Here is a 27583-nt window from a genome sequence, read left to right on the forward strand (position 1 = left end):
ATTAAGAGTAAGTTGGAAATGGTTAGTCCACTTAGCATTCACTTGTTCCTTTAATATGTATCTAAATAACTTCCCCGCATTGATAATCTAAAAGTTAAATAAAACTAAATATTTACACTTACCAAAGTTATTTTTCATATCTAGATAAATTTGATTTTTGGTCACAATACAGTTTCATGGAAATTCCTTTTGTATATGGTATCTAAGTATCTTCTTTAATACCTGACTTTTCTAAATGGTTACTAAACACACAGGGAGCATTAGACAATTTTTACACTATAAAATTAAGTAGTCAGAGAATTCATTTTAATATCAAAGCTGAGCATGTAATAATGTCTTGGCAGCATAAGATGATTACCTATCAAGATCTACAACCAGTCTATTAAAAAACAAAAAATACATACAATTATGCTTTCTGAACTGCCACACAGAGTTAAAGTTGCAGTTCAAATGAACCACCAAAAACCAAAACCAAACCAAAACAAACAAAAATGAACACAAATACACACAAACCCCACTAGAGATACCAAGTTAAATACTGGAGCCCAATTTTCATCAGCAACTTCACACATAATTCTGCCTTTACACCTAAACTTTGGAATTATTTAGCTTGGCTTTCACACTCCAAAACAATCAACAACAAAAAGTCCAAAGAAATATTCTTGCCATATTCATGAGTATTTACTATTTGTCCTAAACAAAGAATATTAATCTATACTGGCCAATTCTACATTGCACAGGTTATACTTTTACTTGATTGATGGACTAAAAGTCATCTTACAAAAGGCCCACCTATATGACTATTAGTCTGAAGGGTTAATTTTAATATTTATTTATTTGTCTGTTTACTAATTAGACAGGGTCGTATTCTGTTGCTCAGGCTGGAGTGCAGTGGCCCAATCATAGCTCAGTGCAATTCTGCACTCCTGGCCTCAAGCAATCCTCCTGCTCAGCTTCCCAAGTAGCTGGGACTACAGGTACATGCCACCACCCCTGGCTAATTTTTTAAATATTTTGCAGAGATTTTATTTTAGTATTTTAAATATTTTGTAGGCTGGTCTCAAACTCCTGGCTTTACGTGATCTTCCCACCTTGGCTTCCCCAAGCACTGGGATTATAGGCATGAGCCACCGTGCCCAGCCTGAAGGGTTAATTTTTAAAAGGTACAAGAGAGATTGGCATCAACCTCTGATGAATTAGCTATATAAAATTGTGGAAGGCTACGAATATTTTTCCTTACCCGTTCCCTTGAGTACTGGAGCAGCCTGGAGAATGGCTCAGGGAAGCGCTGCCAGCACATGGACTTTTCTTAGTGGATAGATCAAGTACACCGTCTGCAGAAACACAAAGAAACGCCTGAGGATATTAAAAAGTAGGAGCAAATGAACTGAATAGGTTCAAAATGAAAAAGCAGTAGGTAGGCTCAGTCAACTGACCAGATACGTTAGTCATATATTTGAGTTATGAAATCAATTCAATAATAGAATCAGGATATTTTTCCTCCTGAAGCAACATAAATTTAGCAAAGCATGTTACATCTAGTATGTCCAAAGGCTAAATATTATATTAAAGGGGCAAAAGGTAAAACATGCTACAGATGTTAAAATACAGTGAGTTATTAGAAATAGCAGTTTACATAGCATGAGGTCCTGCATTAGAATTCTTAAGACTTCATTTTCTAAATTTACCTGATCAAAGCATATGAGTTTTTAAATGTCTCTCATGGCATACAAACTATAAAACCAAATTTCTTAAGAGCAAAATCTATCTGAAACTTCAAAAGTACATAAAAGTTGGATACAGAAAATTTTAAGACAGACAAAAATTATTTTAACATGTAAGTTCATATGGTTAAATTACATGCATACACTAAACAAGATAGTGTGTAAGATGAATCAGTTGTTGACAGTTTATAATCTGGGTGTGTCCTAATTATTCTTTGGACACATCTACAAAAAAATGATGTATTTGGATTCAATCTTTTGAAAAAATCTGCAGAGATTCAAAATTCATTTGCTGAAATTTATAAAGGCAAGTTGTTTTTAGTTAAGAAGGTATTAAAAATAGGAGGACAAAGTTTGAGGAAAGAAGAATGAAACAGTCTTGATACCAATGAGAGCCCAGAAGTATAACCATTTTTTACTGAAGCTAGACTAAATCACAAATTCATGTTATGGACACATAAAATTAGAAGACTTTATTTTCCCTCAAAGACATTTTTCCCTTTATAGACATATCTAGAAAAAACATCTCATAGTCTGGACAACTTTTAAAGCTGCCAAAATTAACAGAGCAAGATAATACTCATAGCCTCCAGTTTTCAGCTGGCCAGCAGAAAGGTCTTGCTTGCTATCTGGTCACCACAGGATAAAACCTACTCATGACTTGTGTCTGAGGACGGTCTAACACTCCCTATTTCAAGCTGTTAGAAATAAACATGCAACTGAATTTATAAACAAAAAGCCCACCCTCATAAACAGTTTTGTTCCTTAGTCACTAATAGTTCTAAGAATACAATTGTAATCTTCAGAATCAAGTATCCTGTTAGACATCTAACCTAATTAGGTATCTATCTAACAAGCAAACATATTGCTTAAAATATTTCCAAGCAAAGACAGTATTGTTTAAAAACTTCTAAACTAAATAGGCAACACATTTTAAGTCTACCACTAAAAATATTGTGACTAAAGTTGAAAACACCAAGATTCATTAAGGAAATATAATTTAAAAATTTCTGCTTCATTTGAAGTTTATACACTATAATGCTGTCATGTACTTCAAATTTCTCTTGGTAAGAGCATGCTGTCACAACATCTCTCTTACGTATAACATTAGCTATAACATTGTATGTTAACCTCCATGATTAATACTTTAAATACACTTCTTTGCTGCCACTCTACTAATATAAACCTGAAGTTTTTGATGCAATACTTACAGCAAAGAGATTTTTAGTAAAAACTACCAATTTATGGTAAAGGAAATCATCAATAAAAAAGACAACACACAATTTTACAAATAAGTTAAACAAAGGTACATGATCAATGTTGAGCACAGGACAACTAGGAGGTATCCTGTCAGGAAATATCTCAGAACTTAGAGATTTCTGTTTGCTGTTCACCACACTGAAATAGGAAATAAGCAAAGGAAAACTACTCAAAACAAAGTCCTTTCAAGGAAGTTCTTTTAAGCATTAAATTTATTTTCTTCCCAAAATAAATCCACGTTATCTCATAACCTTTCTGTATTCTCTTATGAGATTTCTACAACAATAAAATCTATTAGTATAGACATCACTAATTTATAATTTGTAGTGGTTCAAACAAATAGCTGAGTTGAAATGCTCACTTCAGTCTTTGTGAAATTAAAGGTAAATGAGATCACAAAGCAACAGGAACATTTAATCTATTGAAAAGAAAAACTTTTCAGAGATTCAAGAAACACTTGCTAAACAAAACTGATAACCTCTTACCTTCTTCACTTAATTAGGGTCCTCATCAACAAATTCCCTTTTGGAAATACTTTAAGGTTAGTTCATAATACAGTGGATGTGTTTATATATTTATAAAACACTGAATACACTTAACCACCTAAAGTGTGTTCTGCTGTCTTCTCTATTTCTAACCCTAGTAGTTTTTTCTTAATTGTAAATAATATATATTTTTTCTTATGATCTAATTTACTTATACCTAACAAGTAAAGGCACACTTCTCAGGTGCTAATCCTAGAACATGAATGGAAAAGGTGAAAAACTTACTTTTCCATAGAAGTTAAAAAAAAAAAGATATGACAATGCTTTGCAAAGTGTAAAATGCTTATATAAATATCAAGCAACTTAAAGATCAGTGACAACTGCCATCACCTGACTTTCCTGGGTAGTACATCAATCATGACTATAAACTGATGATGAGAGGTTGTAACAACTTTATTTGTGCTTCTCATTTACTGCATAGTCAGAAATAACTTAAGAATCACATTAGTTTTTTTATTCTATTATTGTTGCTGGTGCTCTACTTGCCAATACTTTTTTTCTCCCCAAGTTAAAGTATTCTGATTGGACAGAGGAGACCTCGACATCAAACCATACCTTGTTCGCTAGGTTCTGACTGAGACTTTCTGACAGTAAGGTCCAGAGGTGAGTCTTGGTCAGCCATGAGAAGTTTGCTGAGCACAGGGTTCTGAGTAGTTGCAGCCGTGGGAGAGGTGGTGACTGGAGATGCTTTCGGCAGGCTTTGGTTCTTTGTGCTATTGGGCTGGCTGGGGTCCTGAGTAGAGCTATTTTTTGAGGTATATTCAGCAGCAAATTGTTGGATCATTCGCTGCATGATCTCACGGGCCACTAGGGGAATATTGGGGTCGGAGACCCAGGGACTGTCTGTAAATAAAGATTTATTTACTTTTAAAGTGGGATAATGTACTAAAAGAAGACAGCTTTCAAGTAAACATAAAATTTCATTTTCTTTTCCTTAAAATGCAATATCTTAAAAATAGTACTCTCCCTTTGACTTCTATTTTTAATTTCTAACTTTTGAGTTAGATTTTTAAAAAAGAAAATTTTCATAAAAATATGTCTAAACATTCCCCCCCCCCAGGATTATGAAATTAAATAAAGGGATAACAAGTAGTATATCTTATGGGCATGAATTACTTACCTGATACAGAAATCCCAAAACCCTTCTCTTATGAAATAATTACTCTCCTGTTACATCTATAGATCACATCAGGTTTCTCTAGATTTTTCCTCAGCCAACTCATCCTCAATTTTTGAAGAATGGGTTAGTGAGTTCATGAATGTTTAATTTACTTCCTATTTAAGATTGAAAGCATACCAAGATTATAAAAGGAGATACTTATTTTAAGATCTTATGATAGGCTAGGGCAGTAGTTTTTACACTTTAATGTTCATCAGAATCACGCTGCTGGCTTGTAAAAACAGATTGCTGGGTCCTATTCCCAGAATTTCTGATTGAGTAGTTCAAGGATGGGCTCAAGAACTGGCATTTCTAACAGGTTCCTAGATACTGCTGGTCTGGGGACCACAATTTTAGAATCCCTGGCTGGGAGTTTAAATGCCAAATCTCAAAAGCCTAAGAAAGACCACATGTTTTCCATGAATTCTTTAAATACACCCTGGCAACTATTAACACAATAGCTAGGGATATAATAAACATCTAAGTTATCAATTACTAGTCAATGTTAAGTTTAGACAACACAAACTCATTAACTCATAGGACTTTTAGCACTGGAAGGGACCCGAAGGTCATATGAGGTTAAGATGAAAGGGAAATGATTTGTATAAAATGATTTGTATAAATATATTATCAGGTCTCTGTAATTACCACACTATAAGAGTCAATCAGGAAGACTAAACTTTTCAAGAGCAGAGATTGTGTTTATTTACTTTTGCATACCTAATCTTGCCTGGTGAAAAGTGTGCATTCAATTTATTTGAGTAATAAATGGGTCAATCAAATTAATCACCATGAAATACTCCTTTTTGTAAAAACAAAAACAAATAAGGGAAATACGATCTAAAGAAGTGGCCTCTACAAATCTGTAAAGACGGTTAGTGACAGACCCTTGATTAAAACTTTTCCCCTGATCTTACTGTTCTACCTGTGACCTTTACTCCCCACCATACTTCTGAGGCTTTAGAAGATGGTTCTTAGAAAATCTCAGTTTCCTTGGTCTTTTAAAGATTAGCTATAGAAAGCAAATAACTTTACCCACAGTATTTTGGACCTGTAAGAAACTTAAGAGGTTGATTTGTAAGTTAAAGAAAAACTCTTATTACTAACTAAAATCTGAAATCTCCACAACAAACAAAAAACAAGCAACAAACACATCATTAAAACTTCACAGGACTCCTAAAAACATTTTTTTCCTGAAGGACAATATTCAATATCAGAAGATGCTCATAAAGTCAGAATATTTATTTAATTCTCTGAAGTTTAATGAGGCTTGCTCTACCAATAATGTTTCTTACTAAGAAGTATTTGTAACCCTAAGTTTTCTCTCTATAAATAGAGACTATGAACATTCTAGACACTTAAGAATAAAGGTATTCAATTAGCTAAGGTTCAGAAGCTGCTACAATCACTGACAATGGTTCCTCAAATGTTTTAATAAACACTTTCTCATACATTGCTTTTTAAATAACTCTATCCACTGGATTTTTAGTCATTTAACTTTCCAGCTAAGATCCATTTTCCCTCTACATGGCATACAATCACCATATGAATGACTGTATAAAATTACAAGTTTGTTTGTTTGTTTGTTTGTTTGTTTGTTTGTTTATTTATTTATTTATTTATTTATTTATTTATTTATTTATTTTTATTTTTTAGAGACAGATTCTCGCTCCTTTGCCCCAGGTAAAATTCAGTGGTGTCACCGTAGCTTACTGCAACCTCAAACTCCTGGGCTCAAGCAACCCTTCTGCCTCAGCCTCCCCAGTAGTAGCTGGGACTACAAGTGCATGCCACCATGCCTGGCTAATTTTCTATTTTTAGTAGAGATGGGGTCTTGCTCTTGCTCAGGCTGGTCTCGAACTCCTGAGCTCAAGCAATCCTCCTGCCTCAGCCTCCCAGAGTGCTAGGCTTGAGCCCCCGTGCCTGGCCCCCAAGTTTTAATATATCAGTATGTCCTTTTCCTACTGAAAAGTTGGGAAATATATAATATATAAAGAGGAATATTTTCAAATAGGAAGCAACATGAAATAATTTATGAAATGTCTGTGTTTAGTATTAATAAATTAATATGACAAAAGAGCTCTGTAAAGAGTCAAAGATTTTAGGATAAAGACCATAAACCTCTATCTTTGAGCTTTAAATGCCTGCAGGATATTTTGTCTCTTTCCTGAATGAGTAACACAATCATGAGACAAAACATATTCAATGTTTTCATACGAATGGCATCTCTTCCATTTAAATATCTGTATCTTTTGAAAGTTTTTAAAACAGATTTAATTCTTTGACTTACTTAAAACACATATCTGTGAACATACCCATCCCCAAGGGAACACAATTGAGTCAAATAAAAGCAAAAAATCAGATCAATATAAAACTACGGAAATACGTGTTACATCACAGCCACCTGTATATTTTAAAATGTGAATCTAACTTTTAGAAAAAGGGTTAAATTTTCTAATACGAGTTGCAAAGCAAGCTGAAAAAAAATGTGATTATGACAGCTGTAGAAGGTATACTGTTCTTAAATTAAAATTTATTACAGTCCACATTCCAAAAGCCTGCTTTTATTGCAAATGTTTCTACTTAAACACATATAACTTACACACACTCAATTACTTAAAATACACAATTTGCAATACTTGGAAACAAAGGACCAAATCCAAACATCTGAATTATTTATAAAAACAAAATATTCTCTTCAGACTAAAGTGCCCATCACATCCCTGGATACTGAACACTTCTGGTATTAATCTGAAGAATACTAATGCCCATCTTTGAGACATCTGCAAGAGATTTAATAAGATATCTAAAAATAGTAATAGTCATACATAAAGCAAAAGGAAGGGAATTTTCAATTCCAAAGCAATAGTTCTTTTTCCTAGCTTCACATACCAGTATGTAAACAAATACACAAACCTAACTTAAAATTTCAGAGGATTTCCATCTCTTGAAATCTATTGAGACTGATTGCAAGGCAAGAATTCCCCTCCCCTAAAGGTTATGCCCCAAAATTTAATTTCTAAATAAAAAAGCTTATAAAAACTTTAATGTTAAAAAGTTATTATCTATGTCAAAGGGATGGGACTAGTAGAGAAGTAGGACAGAATTTCTCTGTAGGAATGACTGACCTCATTAATACCCCCTAAATAAAGAGTGGACGAAAGCAGTTCCTCTAGGTAAGCCAGGGAGAGGAGGTTCCTCTTTTTAGATAATGAAACTTGCTGTAACAACACATAAGACCAATGACCCTGTATACATCCTAAAGGACAGGAGCAGAAAAGGTATTGTATTTGGCTAATAAACTGATAAATCAGTCACTTATACTATAAATGTAAATTATTTTAATAAAACAAATGTTCATAAAACTAAAAAAATGACCATTCTGAACCATAATTTTGGAATTCAGAGTACTTTATGAAGATAAGGTGAGCATGGGAGACTTGCCTGGGAGATTTAGGTCAGAGGGTGCTAGTGGGTATTAAAAAAGAAGTAAGGATGTACTAAAAGATTTAATTTTGCCTAGGAATCTAATAGAAGAAACTGAAAAAAAAAGTGCCACAGAAAAACAATAATCTGTGTATTTCTTAATTTTACGTGACATTTCACCTCATACCACCTTTTGAAAACACTGGTCACATTAAGTAGAAGCCCAGCTGGTATCCAACTGTAACAAACCCATTAGAACCAGCATTTATCAGACTTTTTTTTTTTTTGATACAGAGTCTCGCTGTGTTGCCTGGGATAGAGTGAGTGCCGTGGCATCAGGCTAGCTCACAGCAACTTCAAACTCCTGGGCTTAAGCGATCCTACTGCCTCAGCCTCCCCAGTAGCTGGGACTACAGGCATGCGCCACCATGCCCGGCTAATTTTTTTCTATATATATATTTTAGTTGGCCAGATAATTTCTTTCTATTTTTAGTAGAGACGGGGTGTCTCGCTCTTGCTGAGGCTGGTCTTGAACTCCTGACCTCGAGCGATCCACCCGCCTTGGCCTCCCAGAGTGCTAGGATTACGGGCATGAGCCACCGCGCCCGGCCTATCAGACTTTTAACCAGTGTACAATCAAAATAAACCCTTCAAACTTCAGAGGGAAGAAGGGAATTTTCAGAGTAATGAGAGCTGTAAACTAGAACATATGAAGAACAATTAAAGAAAATGGAATCACTGAGTCTGCTGAAGGTTAAATAAGGATATTCAAAATCTAGAATGGATCAGGAAGGGAAGTTTTCTTAAGGTCTTGGTGGATGGCAATTATGCTTTGTGGATAGAGAAAAGAAGTAAATGTCTCCATGAAGAATTCTAAACCTCAAGACTCTATGTCTGGAGAACTTTTCTGTATTTCAAAAGAAATGTAAAGTAAACTTACAAAAGTTTAAGGAGAAAGATAAATTGAAAAAAATGCAAGAGGTGAAGCTATTAATGCCACCTCAAATGCAGGGGGAAAGTTTACTATATAATAATGAGTTTCTCTAATTTTAACAATACAAAAAATTTCAGTGAAAGTATGGAGGAAAAAAATGCTTATAAATCTAACTTTAAGACATAACTACATTTCTGCTCAAATTAAATCTCAGGTTAGAATAACCAAAAATTTACAGTTTATATATAGTTATCAGTGATTAAAATGTAACCTGTCTCGGTAAGAAAATCTGTCTAGCAAATATAGAATTACTGAGATATTACAATTTTCAGAGTTTCATAGTACTTTTCTCAACTATTTAACTAAAACTCACCATCACTTCAGAGCCTAAAGGGGGCACAGGGGTTGCCTTAACCCTGTTCCAAATTTAACCTGACCAAAGGAATGTAGAGAAATATAAAGTGTATCATCAATAAAGAAAAATATTTTTAGGAGTAACTTTTAAAATGACATTGAAATTAAGCAGATTAAAACAAGACAAGCAGATGCTAAGTCATTCTTCACTGAAACCAACCTTTTCTATAAAAGACTGCATTGAGGAACTCTTCTGCTTGTCTCTCGAATCGAATGATTTTTGCTTGCTCTTGTTTAAGCAGAGCTTCTTGCCCAGCTCCCGAAGCTGGTTCATCCAGACCGACTAAGTGTCCCTGTAAAAATATTTGGTAAAAGAGTTGTACAAAAATCTTTCCTCATTCAATATCAAAAGCACAGATGCATAATCAAAGACAAATGTTAACAGCAAATAAGACAAATTAGTTTAATACAATTAAAATATTTTAAAACTTCAAATCAGGATAAAATTTATCTCCACAAAAGTATTAATATAAAAGCTAAATGAGTATAAACATACACTTTGGGTAGATTGTATCCATGGTTTTTGATTACAAATTTTGTTTAAAATTTACAGGTAAACTCTAATACAACTAAACTATATAATTACCAAAGGGAAAATTTCCTTGGACAACCAAATATATTGGTTCTATTATACTACAGCAATAGTTCACAGGCAACTCAATGTAGACATGCCCTTTTTTTTTTGAGATAGAGTCTTACTCTGTTGCCAAGGCTAGAGTGCATCATCATAGCTCACTGCAACCTCAAACTCCTGGGCTCAATCAATCCTCCTGCCTCAGCCTCCAGAGTAGCTGGGAATACAGGAGTGAGCCACCATGCACAGCTAATTTTTCTATTTTTTGCAGAGAGAGGGTTTCATTATGTTACTCAGGCTAGTCGTGAACTTCTGGCCTCAAACAATCCTCCTGCCTTGGTCTCCCTACATGCTACGACTATAGGCGTGAGGCACTGTGCTCAGGCCATAGTGATTCTTTAAATAAAAAAAAGAAACTGTTTTTAAATGCCAAATCTCATTTGAGGATCATGTTTGCCTTCCTAATATGAGATCTGTTTTCATCAGACACAAAACACAAACATTTTAAAAGGGCCTTTAGGGAAAAAAAACAAAAAAATATATTTGGATTCATAATTCTGTCCCTAGATTACTGTTTTACAAACTGTGGTTCTGAAACCTTTAGTGGATTGTAAAATTGATTAATAGGTCAAAAGCAGCACTAGGAAAAAAAAAACTGAAAAACAAAATGTATGTTCTAAGTGTAAGCACGTTAGTTCTTTTATTTATATATATATGTAAACAAAAGAAATATACACACACAATACTTGAACATCTTTGCAATATAAAATGTGGATCAAAAACTTCTCTGACCAAGAAGTTCCAATATGCTGCGCTAAACTCATCCCAGAAACTCCTGGCATCTGCTCTCAGACTGCAGGAGCACTAGAATAAATTGATAATGATTTGAACTTACTTCTAACTCTTGTATCTTACAGTAATAGAACATAAGAATATAAAGAATAGCAAAGTGCACCCTTTAAATGTTCTTTAAATTCTAGCCCCTATAATTTACTTCAAATCACTGCAATACATGAATTCATGCATTTACTTTCATCATGGAAAACTTAAAATTGCACTAAGAAAATGGGACACATCTTGGCACAATGCAAAGAAATTAAACACACTGAATGGATGTTATAACGCACAAATGATTTCCTCAAAGATTTTAAATATGCCCACTGATACTTGCAACCAGCTTTTTATTTCTCATCACAACTGTGTCAAGAGCACAACCAAAACATATATTTTGCAGAAACATTTAACATCAATTATATATTGCAAACAAATAGTCCAATATGAAGAACTCACTTGCCTATTCAAACTAAAATAAAGATCCTTTAACATTTTCGTATAAGATACAGTAAATTTGCTATATAATTTGTTAAAAATTTTTTAGCTGGACACAGTGGCACTCGCATGTAATCCCAGCTACTTGGGAGGCTGAGGTGGAGGATCCCTTGAGCCCAGGAGTTCAAGAACAGCCTAAGCAACATGATGAGTCCCCATCTCAAAAAAAATAAGTGAAAAATAAGTAAATAAATAAAAATAAAAACTTGTTAAAAGAATGATTCTGTATTTGGTAGAAACAAAGAAAGTCATGTACAAAGTACTAGTAAATATAGCATTAAGAATAATTAAAATGCACCTTAAAATTTTTTTAACAAAATATTTTAAGTCTTATAAACCATAAGAACCTTTATTATAGTTGTATCTGTCAACATTCTTTTTTATAGGCTAAAGAAACTACTAACATTTAAAAATGAATAATAACGTAATTTTGATACTGATTTAACCTCTAAAAGGCGTTAGAAACAGGCATCAATTGAAGTCCAATAAAATCCTCAATTGTATTATACTTTGGTACCATTTTATTGTTTAGTGATTTTTAAAAATCAGGCATTATGTGGCATAAACTGTACTTAACTCCTTAGCCCTACATTCACTCATTTTATGTCAGACGCTGAACAACATATCCCTACTTAAACTTCTGTTAATGTAATACTCAGGCTACCTTCTAATATAAAGCAACACAGAGCAACTAACCTAGTCCCATAGTAATCTCTCATTGTGCCTAATTTATAAATTAAACTTTATCATAGGTATATATGTATAGGAAAAACATAGTATCTATAGGGTTCAGTACCATCAGTGGTTTCAGCCATCCTCTTAAAGTCTTGGAACATATTTCCCCTTAGATAAGGGGGGACTACTATTTTTCAAATATAAATAAAAATATAAGAACCCCTGGTATCTCAGGTACCAGGGGTTAGGACTCAACATATTTTTGGGGGGGATAAAATTCAACATGCAACACAGGCCTATTCAGTCTTTCTACTTCTCCTTATGTCAGTTTAGGTAGTTTGCATCTTTCTAGGAATTTGCCTATTTCATCAAATTATCTGTTAGCATACAAATTGTTCAGAGCATTCCTCATACAATTCTTTTTATTTCTGATTTCTCCTATATCATTCATGATTAGCAATTTGAGTCTACTTGTTTCTTGATCAGCCCTAGATAAGGTTTATGGATTTTGTTGATCTTTTCAAAGAACCAACTTTTGACTTTAATTTTCTCTATCATTTTTCCTATACTGTTTCATTTATTTCTACTCTAATCTTTATTATTTATATCTTTCTGCTCATGTTTGGTTTAGCTTGCTCTTCTTTTTCTAGTGTCTTAATGTGAATGATTACAGTATTGATTTGAGATCTTTTTAAATAGTCAATTATAGGCAGCCTCCTAAGCATTGATAACTACATCTCATATGTTTTTTGTTTTAATTCATCTCAAACTTTTTCTTTCTTTCTTTCTTTCTTTTTTTTTTTTGAGACAATGTCTTGTTCTGTCACCCAGGCTGGAGTGTGGTGGTGTGATAATAGCTCACCGTAGCCTTGAGCTCCTGGGCTCAAGTGATCCTCTCATCTCAGCCTCCCAAGTTGGTGGGTCTATAGGCATGAGTCACTGTACCCGGCCTCAAACTATTTTCTAATTTCCTTTGTGATTTCTTTAATTTTGACACATTTGTGAATTCCTCACCTTCCTGTTATTGATTTCTAATTTCATTTCACCATGGCTGGAAAACATACTATGTATGACTTCAATCCTTTAAAATTTATTGTTTTATGGCCTAGCATACAGGTTTATCCTGGAGAATGTTCCACTTACATTGGAGAAGAATAAGTATTTTGCTTTTGTTGGGTAGAGTGTTCTATAGATGTCTGTTGGGTCTAACTGATTCATAATGTTTTTTTAGGTCTTCCACATCTTTGCTAATCCTCTGCCTCAATGTTCTCTCCATTATTGAAAGTCAGAGATTGACATATCTAACTATTATTGTTGGATTGTCTATTCCTACCTTCGATTCTGTTGGATTTTGCTTCACACATTTTGGGGCTCTGTTTGTTGGGTGCATACATAAGTATGTTTTCCTGATGGACAGGCCCTTTTAATATTAATATTAGAAAATGTCCCTCTTTATCTCTAGTTCACATAGGTCTATTTCACTGGCAGTGTGTAGGTTGTGTTATCACTTTTTGGAGGGTGTTGCTTTGAGCATGAACAGTTCCCCATCCATCAGGAATGACTGGTTTCATTGCTCCTAGGTGTTAGCCTTCACTAATTGTTAGTTGACTGTTCTACCATTTTTTTGCCACATCCTGGGGTACAAATTGCTCCATAGTCTAATCCAATAAAAGCTGGTCCCTTTACAGAGGCAAAGTGTTGCCAGTGTTTGAGACTTGCTCCAACCCTAGGAGGGCTCATAGCTGTCTCTCTCTCTGGTTCTCTGTTAAACTTCCAACGGGTTTGTCATTTATTTCACTTGTTGCTACTAATCTCATGGAGCTACCAGCCTCCTCTTAATTGTTCACAAAAGATCTTCACTGTTTTCAATACCTTAAGGCATGAGCTTTCCTAAATTCTGTTGCAAATAGTCCCCTTGGGGAAAATTGTGGAGTTCTCTGTTCTTTAGGCCTGCCCTTTCCCTTGGAAGAAACTTTGAGCCATTGCACTGGAACTGGAGGATTGGACAAGGATCCACTTCTCTTAAAGTGACATCTGTGCTCTATGAGCAAGGTGCTGGGTAAGGATGGTAGCCCACAATCATACTGACTTGTTTCCCCTGGCATGGAACCTCTGCCCTATAAATGAACTGCGGCTGAAGCAATCTGGCCCCAGTATTCTCAGCCTATCATGCCTAGGGTAGACTTCCACTGTGAGTAAAGGGTGAGTGAGGGAAAAGAGCCTCTGACTTCACCAGCCTAGAAGAGAGCAGAGAGAGTGTGCAACACTAAGCTAGAGGGTATGAGAGATGTCTACTGCCTGCCCTGGCCATTCAGAGTAGAATTTCCCTTAAGTTGAAGTTAGGGAGTAGGTCACATGGCTCAAATACCACATATTCTTGCTGTTCTTACTGAAATCTGATAGATTTTTATGAGCAAATGTTTCTCCATTTGTTGAATGCCCTTAAGATAGTGATTTCTAGAATTTATATGATTATTTAGGATAACCGTCACTAGTTAAATTGTTGTTTCACTTATTTGTTTTTATCCAGAACAATAACCAAAGATTAAAAACATAGTACAAAACCATATACTTTTTTCAACTGCACCTGGTCACCACATTAAACATTTATAGCAACAATATATAAACAAAATATAGCTTATCCTCACTGTATGTATGCATACCAAAATAAAATGAAACAATACAAACAAAAAAATTCATATGACATAGAGCTAATCAAATAGCCGGGAGATAGAAGTTAAAGAAAACAATTCATGTCATCTCCCCTCTCCCATAACTGAATTCTAAAAGGATCCATTATGTATGGTATGCTAAATAATAACAAACAGATGTGAAATATTCTCAAAAACCACTGTTGTTCTTTGCATTTATTATTCTTACTTATTAAAGAGCAAGCTATTGGCCCAGAACTAAATAGGAATAAAGTTGAAGCTTTGAACTGAAATTCATATCCCAGGATTTGCTTCTTTCAGGATGCAGAAATTGGTCTACCTAGATTGACTGGCCCATAGCCAGAGGTAGTTCTGTCATATCATAATCTACTGTGAGCTTCTTAAAACCATATATGCCCAGAACAAAATCCCAGAGCTTTTGATTCTATAATTCTGGGAGTAGGGAGTAGCCATTATGTTTTTTAAAAACTCTCTCCTTAATAAACAACTGAAAAAAAAGGGAGAGGGATGAGAGTAGAAGAGCTTATGGCATTTCTTAAGAGTGACAGCACCATTAACCCAAAGAGTTTCCTGCATATCTCTTTCATAGGCCTATGTGATTTACTTAATGGAATTCTGGCTTAAATTCTATGTAACAAAACAGTGTCTCACAGAGAGAATCAATTTAAATATTATAAAGTCTATTATAGTCTTATTTTAATATCTGAACCTGGATTATTTTAAATATAACTTTATTTTTTTTGCATCAAATAAGAGTTGTCATATTTAGAATTAAATCTTGCTAAATCTGCGAAATTTGCTAAAGTGGACATCACAGTTTCTTTTTTCCTAAGCAAACACTTAGCAGGAAAAGTATGTTAAAAAAATGCTATAAAGCTATGGAACCTCAGGAAACTAGAAACTTGTAAATTGTTGAGTCAGAAGTCATTTGAAAGTGTATTCTTTCATGAACTACATAAGAGGGGATCAGTGTTAAAAAATGCAGTATATCTTTTTGTCTTTTGATCTTGTGAGTCTTTCCACTTCTAAATTGAAATCAACTCCATTTAAGCTGCTAAAATTCATATTAACTTCACCAGGAACTTATATTCTTTTGCCTTGTATTCCTGTATATAAATAAAGGTCTTGCCATTTACCAATAAAAATTAATAAGCTACAATCATTTATATTTTCATTTTTCTTAAAGTAAATATATTGCACAGAAAGCCTATAGGATTTTGCTTTTATAAATAATCCTTATTTTTCTCATTCACTGGAAAACCTTGAAAAAAGCTACCTTGTCAGAAAGCTATAAATAAAAAGAGTAAAAAGCAGGATTCCCACTAATTCTAAGTGAGAGCTGCTAATCATTTGATATATTTCCCTTACGCCTTTAAAAAAAACACATATGCAGATAAATTAATGTTGGCTGGGCACTGTGGCTAACACCCATAATCCCAGCACACTTTGGGAAGCTGATGCAGGAGAACTGCTTAAGGCCAGGAATTCTAGACCAGCCTGAGCAACACAGACACCATCTCTACAAAAAAAAAAAGAAAGAAAAAGAAAAATTAGCTGAGCGTGAGGGCAAGTGCCTGTAGTCCCAGCTACTCTGAGAGGCTGAGGCAGGATGATCTTGAGTCCACGAGTTTGAGATTGCAGGGAGCTATGACAATACCACCGCATTTAGCCCCAGGCAACAGAGTGAGAGAAGAGAGAAAGAAATTTAATTTTGTATACAGCTTTCAGGGGAAAGTATAGGTCATCTATGTTCAGTTGCTATGTTCTCTGGTAGCCTCACCAGTTTGTGTCAATTTCCCAATATGTGTCAATCTCCAAAAAAAAAAAGCAGATACATTAATTATTTTAAAAAATTAAATCAGATTCATACTATAGATTTTTATCCCATCTCAATTAGTATTAAATTAGAAGCATTTTATTGTATCATTACACATTCTTCTCGAAAAACCCTTTATATTAATAAATGTTATCATAATTTAACCATAATTTACACTTAGACTAGTCTTTCGGTTACTATAAATTGTTTTAATGAATTTTTTCCAGATTCTCATTATTTCCTTGGGATAGATTACTAGAAGAGAAAGCATGGATTAAAAGAAACAAATCTTCTTTTCCTGAAACATATACCCAAACTGTTTTCTAATAAAAAGCTATTAAAATTTACATTTACATTCCCACTAGCAGTGTTAGGGGTACCATGTTTCCATGGTTTATTGTTGTTCTTACGTAGTTTTTTTTTCCTTTCCTATGAATTTACTGGAGGTAAACCAATAATTCTAGCACCATTTACTGAATAATTCTTAATTTTCCAACCAATGTTTGAGAGTACTTTTTATAAAATCATATACCAATGATGCTATAAACAGTTTATTTCATTTTTACTGATATATTTTTCAAATCCACCAACAGTATCATACTTTTAAAATTATTATATAAGTATTAGTATTTAGGAAGGCAAATTCTCACTCATTATTTATATTTTTAAAATGTCCTGGCTATTCTAGCTTTATTCTTTCAGATTATTTTTAAAATCACTTAGGGAATTCTTCTCTCCTCCAATCCTTCCACGTCTCCAAAGAAGACAATGTACTTTTGATCAGAATAGCATTACACCTACAAAGTAATTCAGGAAGAAGTAACATTCTTGAAATATTCAGTCTTCTATTTGGGGAATCGCTTTACATTTATCCAAGTAGGCTTTAATGGATTTCAATTAGATTCTGTAGTTTATTCATGTAGTTCCCTTGTACTTATTATTTTACATTTTCATTGTCATTATGAAATCGATTTTCCCTTTATTTTCTGACTGCTACTGCTGGTACAAATGAATAGAGGAAGAGAGAGAGAAAGAAATTTAATTTTGTATACAACTTTCAGGGGAAAGTATAGGTCATCTATGTTCTGTTGCTATGTTCTCTGGGAGCCTCACCAGTTTGTGTCAATTTCCCAATATCCTTTTAAGGTAATTTCTTTTAAGGAAGCTGTAGAAGGTGGCAGGGAGAGGCATAGAGAAAAAGAGCCATGGAAGCTGCCAATGCTTTGTGTGGTCTGACCATTTACCACACAAAGCAGGAGAGGGGATATAATACTGAATGGGTTGAAATCGTCTCCAATAGGAAAAGTTTTTATAATATTATAAATAATAACATTTGTAATAATATTAAAAGCTTTTATAATGTGCCTATTTATCACCTAATGTGACCCTTTAATACTTTTTATGGGCATATCTTTTGGGTATTTTAAAATATGGAATATGTCTTAATCCATTCTGTGCTGCTATAACAAAATACCTGAGACTGCGTAATTTATAAAGAATAAAAATTTATTTTTTCACAGTTCTGGAGCCTGGAAATTCATGATGAAGGCACTGGCATTTCGTGTATGGTAAGGGCCTTCTTGTTGTATCCTCACATGTCAGAAGGCAGAAAGGCAAGCAAGTAAGCTAACCTAAGGCCACATGAAACCTCTTTTATAAGAACCTTAATTTCATTAATAAACCCCATGGCTTAATTACCTCTTAAAGGCCTAACCCTTTAATACCATCATATCAGTAGCACCTGAATTTTGGAGGGGACATATTCAAACCATAGCAAAGTGTTTACTCTGTGTTTTTCTCTATAACTTAAAGTAGCACGTGCGCTCTGTCTCTCTCTCTCTCTCTCTGAGCTACTAGAAATGCTTAAGGAAGACTCAAACTACTAGATTTCCAGATATAAAGAAAATAATCAAGACACAATGGTATCGGTGTAAGAATGGACATAGAGATCAATGGCACAGAATACAGGCATACCTGATTTTACCGTACTTTGTAGATACTGGTTTTTTGTTGTTGTTGTTTTTACAAATTAAACGTCTGTGGCGACCCTGTGCCCAGCAAGTCTATTTGCACCATTTTTCCAACAGCATGTATTCGCTTCCTGTCTCTGCATCAGATTTTGGTTAATTCTCGCAATATTTCAAACTTTTCATTATTATTTCATTACAGTGATCTGTGATAAATGATCTTTGCTGTTACCATTGTAATTGTTTTGGGGAGCCACAAACCACACCCACAGAAGATGGTTACGTGTGCTCCAACTGGTCTACCAGCTGGCTATTTCTCTGTCTCTCTTCCTCTCCTTGGCCTCCCAATTCCCTGAGACACAATATTGAAGTTAGGCCAATTAATAACTCCACAATGGCATCTAAGTGTTCAAGTAAAAGAGTAGCACATCTCTCACTTTAAATCAAAAGCTAGAAATAATTAAGCTTAGTGAGGAAGGCATGTTGAAAGCCAAGACAGGGCAAAAGCTAGGACTCTTGCACCAGTTAGCCAAACTGTGAATGCAAAGGAAAAGTTCCTGAAGGAAATTAAAAGTGCTACTCCAGAGACTGTATGAATGATATAAAAGCAAATAGCCTTATTAGTATATATATGCAGAAAGTTGTAGTGATCTGGATAGAAGATCAAACCAACTACAACATTCCCTTAAGCTAAAGCCTGATCCAGACCAAGGTCCTAACTCTCTTCAATTCTATGATAGCCGAGAGAGGTGAGGAAGCTAGCAGAGGTTGGTTCATGAGGATTAAGGAAAGAAACTGTCTCCATATCATGAAAGTACAAGGTGTAAAGTGCTGGCTGGGTACAGTGGCTCATGGCTGTAATCCTAGCACTTTGAGAGGCCTAGGTGGAAAGACTGCTTGAGGTCAGGAGTTCAAGACCAGCCTGAGTGAGACCCTGTCTCTACAAAATATAGAAAAATTATCCAGACATTGGGGCACACACCTGTAGTCCCAGCTACTTGGGAGGCTGAGGCAGGAGGACTGCTTGAGCCCAGCACTTTGAGGTTGCAGTGAGCTATGATCACGCTACTGCACTCTAGCTAGGCAACAGAGTGAGACCCTGTCTCAAAAACAAACAAACAAAAAACACAGTAGCAGCAAGTGCTGGTGGAAAAGCTACAGAAAATCATCCAGAAGATGTAGCTAAGATCATTGATAAAGGTGGCTACACTAGACAACAGATTTTCAATGTAGACAAAATAGCCTCTTACTGGAAGAAGATGCCATCTAGGAGTTTCATAGCTAGACATAAGTCAATGCCTGGCTTCAAAGTGTCAAAAGACAAGTGACTCTCTTGTTTGGGGCTAATGCAGCTGGTGACTTTAAGGCAATGCTCATATACCATTCTGAAAATCCTAAGGCCCTTAAGAATTACATGAAATCTACTCTTCCTGCGCTCTAGAAATGGAACAACAAAGCCTGGATGACAGCACATCTGTTCACCACGTGGTTTACTGAATATTTTAAAAGTTCACTGTTCAGAACTACTGTTCAGAAAAAAGGATTCCTTTCAAAATATTTACTACTGCTTATTGATAATGCACCTGGTCACCCAATAGATGTATGTATAGGGAGATTAATGTTGTTTTCATGCTTGCTAATATAATATCCACTCTGCAGTCCATGGATCAAGGATTAATTTTGACTTTCAAGTCTTATTATTTAAGAATTTTATTTTGTAAGGCTACAGCCGCCACAGATGTGATTCCTTTAATGGATCTGGGCAAAGTAAATTGAAAACCTTCTAGAAAGAATTCCCCACTTTAGATAACATTAAGAACATTTGTTTCCCTAGCAAGCAGACTCAGGGGAAAAAAAAGAACATTCATGATTCATGGGAGGAGGTCAAAATTATCAACATTAACAGAAGTTGAAAGAGGCTGATTTCAATTCTCATGGATGACTTGGAGGGGTTTAAGACTTCGGTGAAGAAAGGAACTGTAGATGTGGTGGAAATAGCAACAGAACTACAAGTGGAGGCTGAAGCTGTAACTGAATAACTGAAATTTCGTGATAAAACTTGAATGAATGAAGAGTTGCTTCTTATGGATGAACAAAGAAAGTGGTTGCTTAGGATGGAATCTATCCCTGGTGAAAATGCTATCAACATTGTTGAAATGACAACAAAGGATTTAGAATATTATACAAACTTAGTCGATATAGCAGCAATAGAGTTAGAGACGAATGACTCCAATTTTGAAAAAAGTTATACTGTGGGTAAAATGCTATCAAACAGTATCATGTGCTACAGAGAAATCTTTCCTGAAAGGAAGAGTACTGATGCAGCAAACTTCAATGATGTCTTCTTTAAGAAATTGCCACAGCCACCCCAACCTTTAGCAACCACCACCCTGATCAGTCAGCAGCCATTCACATCAAGGCAAGACCAGCCACCAGAAAAAATGAATGACTCACTGCACGCTCAGATGATTCTTAGCATTTTTTAGCAATAAAATATTTTTTAATTATGTGCATTGTTTCTTTAGACATAATGCACACTTAAACACCAGCATAGTACAAATATAACATGTATATGCACTGTAGACTACATTATAATGTAAACATAACTTTTATATGCACTGGGAAACCAAAAAATTTGTTTGACTTGCTTTATTGTGGTATTTGCTTTATTACGGGGGTCTGGAACCCAACCCACACTATCTCCAAGGTATGCCTGCAGAGTCCAGAAATGTACTGATGTGTATGGTCAAATGATTTAACAGAAGTGTTAAGGTAATAAAGTGGGAAAAGACAGTCCTTTCAACAAATGGTGCTAGAACAACTGGATTTTCATTTGGAATATAAAACCTCAACTCTCACACAACATAGAAAATTAAACTAGAAAGGGATCAGAGATCAAAATGTAACAGTTAATACCATTAAACTTCTAGAAGAAAACATGAGATTTTCTTTTGCATCTGACATTGGATTAGGCAAAGATTTCTTGAACAGGATGTGAAAAAAAGAATTTTAAGATAAAAAGATTGATTAAAAAGAACTTCATTGAGATTAAAAAATTCTGCTTTTCAAAAGACACAACGATTAAGGAAAGGGCAAGCTACAGCCTGGGAAAACATATATGTATAACAATATCTGACCAGAGCATTTATACAGAATGTATAAATATTTATTACAACTTAATAACATGTTTTTTAAAATGACCAAAAGATCTGAACAAATACATCATATAAAATATATAAATGGCAAGATGTTCAACATCACCAGTTATCAGGGATAATAAAAATTAAAACCACAATGAAATACCACTACTCATTGATAATACCAAGTGTTGACAAGATGAGGAACACTGGAATTCCCTTATATTGCTGATGGAAATGGTTCAGTTACTTTGGTAAACCATATGGTAACATCTTACAAAGTTAAAAATATACTTAGCACATGACCCCTGTACTTCCAATTCTAGGTATAGATCCTGGAGAAATGAAAATATATGTTCACTAAAAGACATATATGAATAAGTTATAGTAATCAAAATCTGAAAACTCAAAAGTCCATAAAAAAGTGAATGAATAAAACAAACTGTGCCATATCCATGCTATGGAGGAACTACTTAGCAATAAAAAGGAACAAAAAATTACCACAGAAACAAGAATCAATCTCAAAAATTATGCTAAGCAAAAGAAGTCAAACATAAAAGACTGTATTTTATGATTCCCATTATTAAAAATTCTAGAAAAGGTAAAGCTAGTGTGATTGCATGGATCTGGGGGGGGCAGACTACAAAGTGGCACAAAGAAACATTTTAGGGTGAGGGAACTGTCCTGTGTCTTTAACTATGCCGGTGACTCTACAACTGTATACATTTAACAAAATACATCAAATTGTATACTTTGGATAAATTTTATTTGTAAATATTACGTAATATAAATATTACCTCAATTTTTAAGAAATCATTAAAAACAAGTTCAAGTTATTAAAGACACTAAAGATATTACTTTCAACTCTTGAACTAATCACTTGAAATTTAAAATGTAATTTTTACTTGCATTTTCAGTGTCACAAAGAAATGTGATACTTATTTTCAAATGTTCATGTCAATATTTTCCCCCTAAACAGCAAGCATACTTTTCAGTCAAAAACCTGTACACTTTAATTTCCATCCGCTACTTTCGCACAGTATTCTGAAAGGACATACTGTCAGTGGCCATGAATTGATGGCATTTCACTATTTTTCGCTCTATCCAAAAAATATAAATCATGATAAATAGGCTGACTATTGCCCAATGGCTGGTGTTTTGAAGCTGTACATAGGCCAAAAAGAGGGGCTAAATGTGCTTCAATAATTCCTCACCGAAGAAACCAGATCTCTTTAGAAAAATGGATTCCAGTGCTGGAGCAGGGAAAGGACAAGATGAACCTAGAACATCGTGTACCAGAATATAAGAAAGTGCCCATAAAAAGACTGGTACCTGTGAAGAGGATGTAGGAAGTGGCCTGAAGGGGCTCCCACTGACAAAACCTGGGACACTGCCTGATAACCTATTGAACAGAATAAAAATCCTAACTCCAAACTGGTAGAGGAGAAAGGAAAGCACTTAAGCTCTTCCTCACACTATAACACCAACTAAAAATGTAGACAAATCACCATTTTCCAACCACTGGAAAAATAACTGATTTGGGCAAGAAACCATCTCTGATACTAAAAATAAACTGAATGAAAGTTTGATGAGGAAAAGGTATTTACATAGTCTCAAAGTATCTCCCCACTAATAACTTATTAACTACAAGGAGAAAAGTAGTAATATTTATTGGAGAAACCTAGCAGACATCAACCTCACCAAGTGATCAAAGTTAGTATCATTTGACTAAGCTGACATTGGGGCTTCATGATGTGATGCAGTAAGAAGGATACAATATCACTTATTTAATATTCCTGCCAAAAGAGCATAAATGTTATGAATTTAATCATAAAGAAATATAAAAGAAACCTAAAATGAGAGACATTCTATAAGATAAATGTTCTATACTATTTAAAAATGTCATTGTCATTAAAAATAAAAGACTGAGGAAGAATCTGAGATTAAAGAGTAGTGATAATCGAATTCAATGAGTGATCCTAAATTGGATTTTGAACTAAGGGGGGGCGGGCAGTAATATAAAGGTCACTGAGACAATTGGTAAAATCTGAATAAAAGTCATAGATTAGATAATATTATATCAAGGTTAACTTCCCTGATTTTGGTAATTATGTGGTATGGTCAAGTAGGTGTCCTTTTTCTTAGGGAAGAAAAAGGGACATTCTGAAATATTTAGGATTAAAGAGCTATGAGAAGTATGATGTTTGCAATCTACTCTCATATGGTTCAAGAAATGTCTGTGTGTATTGTGGTTACTATGAAAGAGAAAGAACAAAAATACATAGTAAGGCAAATGTGGCAAAATGTCAACAACTGGTGAATGTAGGTGAAGGGTATATAAACTTTTGTACTACTCTTACAACTTTTCTATAAGTGTGAAATTATTTTAAAACAAAAAGTTATTGTTTCACATTCTATTATGTTAAATGAAAAAAATAAAAAGCTAAAAAAAAGTAGGGTTGGATGAATGCTGAGCCCTACTTTTCTTCTACAAGCCAGATCTCCTTTGTCTCTCCTCCATAATCCCAATTGTTCCACCATTAAATCGTATTTGCTTCTGTTTCAGGTTGCTGGTGTCTGACTTGAGGATGAAGAGCAAAGAGAGTAGTAAGTAGGATATGGAAATTAATGGCTTTTAGGCATCTCTTAATATCTTAAGGACAGTGGTGAAGATATTAAAAACAGAGTAAGACATTTTCCGTCAAGAGCCACAGTAAATATTTTGGGTTTTACAGGTCGCATAGTCTCTGTTGCATTATCTTCCTAATTTTTTTTTTCCATAAGTCTTTAGCTTGAGGATATTACATAAACAGGCTGCAGGCTACATGTAGTGATAAGCCATGTCCCCCAATAAAGAGAACTGTTAAATTTCTCCAGGAACTGTAACAAAAGTGGCTCCATTGGTCCATGAAAGATATTACTGAATAAATAAAGCAACATGATGCCTGCATGGAATTCAGTCCCTAGGGTGATAAACAGTTAAGTTTTAAATGATAAAGACTAACATTTCTTAAAGTTTCTTTTGTAACGCTAATATTTGTCATCCTATGAATTTAGGTGTTTTGGGTGGCAAGACTGGATGAGCAGTTATTTATTTTATTTTTCAGAGATAAGACCTCAGGAAAGGAAATGGAAGATAGAATGACAAGTTTCATTAGGAAAGAGTAAGATGATCTAGATTTCAGAAGTGTGATACAGAAGTGAAGGGACATTTTAAAGCCACTTCAGTCTAAATTCCTACTCTGTGCTTGGATTCTCCAAATTCAGTTAATATTGTTTTGATTTCATATCACAGAGTTTAGAAAATATGGGAATTAAAAACATGTATATTCATGCAGGTTTTGTAATAATTATGTTAGAAAAGCCTCCCCAAGCAAATCGTGAGCCTATAGCTACAGACATGTCTGCTACCCATGGCTTACTGACATTTCAAGCAATGAGCTAGAAAAAGCTGACAAGATGCAACTCATTGATTTAAATGCCATTTTCCTACATCTTATTATTTTAAATGCCAACAAGTTTTAGGGGAAACGGCTTCACCATTTTAAATGCCCATACACTTTAAGGTCAATTATCTAACAGGAAACCTTACTTCACTTAAATTACTGTTTTTTACGTAAACTAAGTATGAATGGTGCTTAATGCACTTTTTACCATATGTCAGTGTTACCTTCAATCTTGTTACGCAAACCATCAAGTTAATGAATAGGAAAACAGCAAAGTTTGAAGCCTGACCACACACAAAGAGTTAATACAGTATTCAAAATGTACAAGAAACCTACTATGAATGACTCTTATCAGTATATCTAATTGTTATTACCGTTCATGGAAATTAAGCCCAAAGGGTAAGTAACAAATGATTATTATTGCTATTACACTTGTTAATTCACCAGTATCTATAACCATCATTTGCTGTAGATAGTTTTCTTGCATTATACATGCACAATGATTAAAAACACTGAAGGACAAATGCAAACCCCTCCCACAGTCAATAGCAAGGGTTTCTTTACGTCTTCACCGGTTGGAAATTCAAAGTTCATACTACCAACAATTTTCATCCATAGCCCAACCTCAACCAGAAAGCTTCCTGAATTTCTATCTGCTCTCCATAATGACTATGGATGCCCTAGATGTTGAAGACCATTAGAAATGCAAGGATTTCCAACTGTACATTAGAGGCAACAGCATTATAAAGCCTAGCTAAGGACAATTTTGTCGTTTCCTAAATTCATATAGCACTTTACACTATTCTGAAAGCATCAGTTTTATAACGTGTGTTTATCTATGTCTTATCTCCTGTACTAGACTATAAATTTCTTGAAAATAACATCTATGGCTAAAAATTTGTACACTCATAGCACCTTTATTTCTCCCACAGTGGCTAGTGCTTTTGATGTAGAGTAAGAGTGAAATATATAGTTGTTGATTTTAACTTTAGAAATAAGGAACTGAAAAAATTTTATTTAAAAATATAAAAGAAATAAAAGAGCAAAGACTTAATATTGTTAAGATGCCAATATAACCCAAAGTTATCTACAGATTTAATGCACTCTCTATCAAAATCCCAATGGCATTTTTTGCAGAATAGAAAAATCCATCCTAAAATTCATATGGAATCTCAAAGGACCCCAAATAGCCAAACAATACTGAAAAAAACAATTCTGGACGTCTCACACCTTCTGATTTCAAAACTACAGTTAATTCCCCCCTCCCTCATACACACACAAAATGTGGTACTAGCATAAAGACAGACATACAGGCCAATAGAATAGGAATAGCCCAGAAATAAACCCTCATGTATGTGGTCAGATGATTTCTGATAAAGGTGCCAAGACCATTCAACAGTGGAAACAACTCATTTCAACAAATGGTGCAGGGAAATGTGAATGCCCATATGAAAAAGAATGAGGCTAGACCTTTGCCTTACACCATATATACAAATTAACTCAAAATGGATCAAAGACCAAAACATTAGAGCTAAAACTAAAAAACTCTTAGAAGAAAACACAGGGAAAAAGCTTCATGACACTAGATTTGCCAATGATTTTTTGGATATAATACCAAATAAAAGGCAATGAAAGTAAAAGCATAAATTGGATTACATCAAAAACATCATAAATCAAAGGACACAACTAACATAAATGAAAAGGCAACTTACAAAATGGGAGAAAATAATCTGCAAATCATATAACTGATAAGGGATTAATACTCAGAATACACATAAAGAATTCCTATACTGAACAAGAAACAAGCCAATTCAAAAATGGGCAAAGGACTTTAATAGACATTTCTCCAAAGAAGATATACAAACAGCCAAAAAGCAAATGAAAAGATGCTCAACACCAGTAATCATTAGGGAAATACAAACCAAAAACCACAATGAGATACCACTTCACACTCATTAAGATGGCCACTATTACAACAATAACAACAAAACCACCTACAGAAAATAATAAATGTTGGCAAGAATGTGAAGAAAGTGGAACCCTTGTACCCTGTTGGTAGGAATGTAAAATGGTGCACCCACTATGGGAAAAGAGTTTGTGAGTTCCTCAAAAAATTAAAAATAGGATTACCATATGATTCAACAATTCTACCTCTGGGCATATAAACAAAAGAATTGAAAGCAGGGTCTCAAAAACATATTAGTACACACCTGTTCATAGCAACATTATTTACAATAGTTAAGAGGTGGAAGCAACCCAAATGCCCACTGACAGATTTATAGATAAACAAAATGTGGTATGCACATGCAATAGAATACTATGCCTAAAAAAGGAAGGATATTCTGACATATGTTACAACAATGGAAAAACATAAGGACTTGTTAAGTGAAACAAGCCAGTTATAAAATGACAAATACTCTACTTATACTAGGTACCTAGAGCAGTTAAACTCATTGAGACAAAAAGTAGAATGGTGGTTGCCAGGGGCCAAAGGGAGGAAGAAAT

The 27583-nt window shown here is 34.4% G+C and overlaps 1 protein-coding gene across 11 annotated transcripts in view; it reads right to left on the reverse strand.

The window, feature by feature from the left end:
• Positions 1-27583, reverse strand: part of LCOR (ligand dependent nuclear receptor corepressor) — a 138306-nt gene that overhangs the window by 39650 nt on the left and 71073 nt on the right. For all 11 annotated transcript variants that reach the window (XR_006739286.1, XR_006739287.1, XR_006739285.1 and 8 more), the window contains 3 exons: positions 9623-9755; positions 4085-4372; positions 1241-1334 (listed from right to left, as the gene is read on the reverse strand). Coding sequence is in view for 4 of the 11 variants with exons in the window: in XM_045568738.1 (XP_045424694.1) it covers positions 1241-1334; positions 4085-4372; positions 9623-9755 (515 nt within the window). In the remaining 7 variants the exon portion in view is untranslated. The remainder of the gene's footprint in view (positions 1-1240; positions 1335-4084; positions 4373-9622; positions 9756-27583) is intronic.

Source organism: Lemur catta, chromosome 14, assembly GCF_020740605.2.
Source record: "Lemur catta isolate mLemCat1 chromosome 14, mLemCat1.pri, whole genome shotgun sequence".
NCBI classification, from domain to species: Eukaryota; Metazoa; Chordata; class Mammalia; order Primates; family Lemuridae; genus Lemur; species Lemur catta.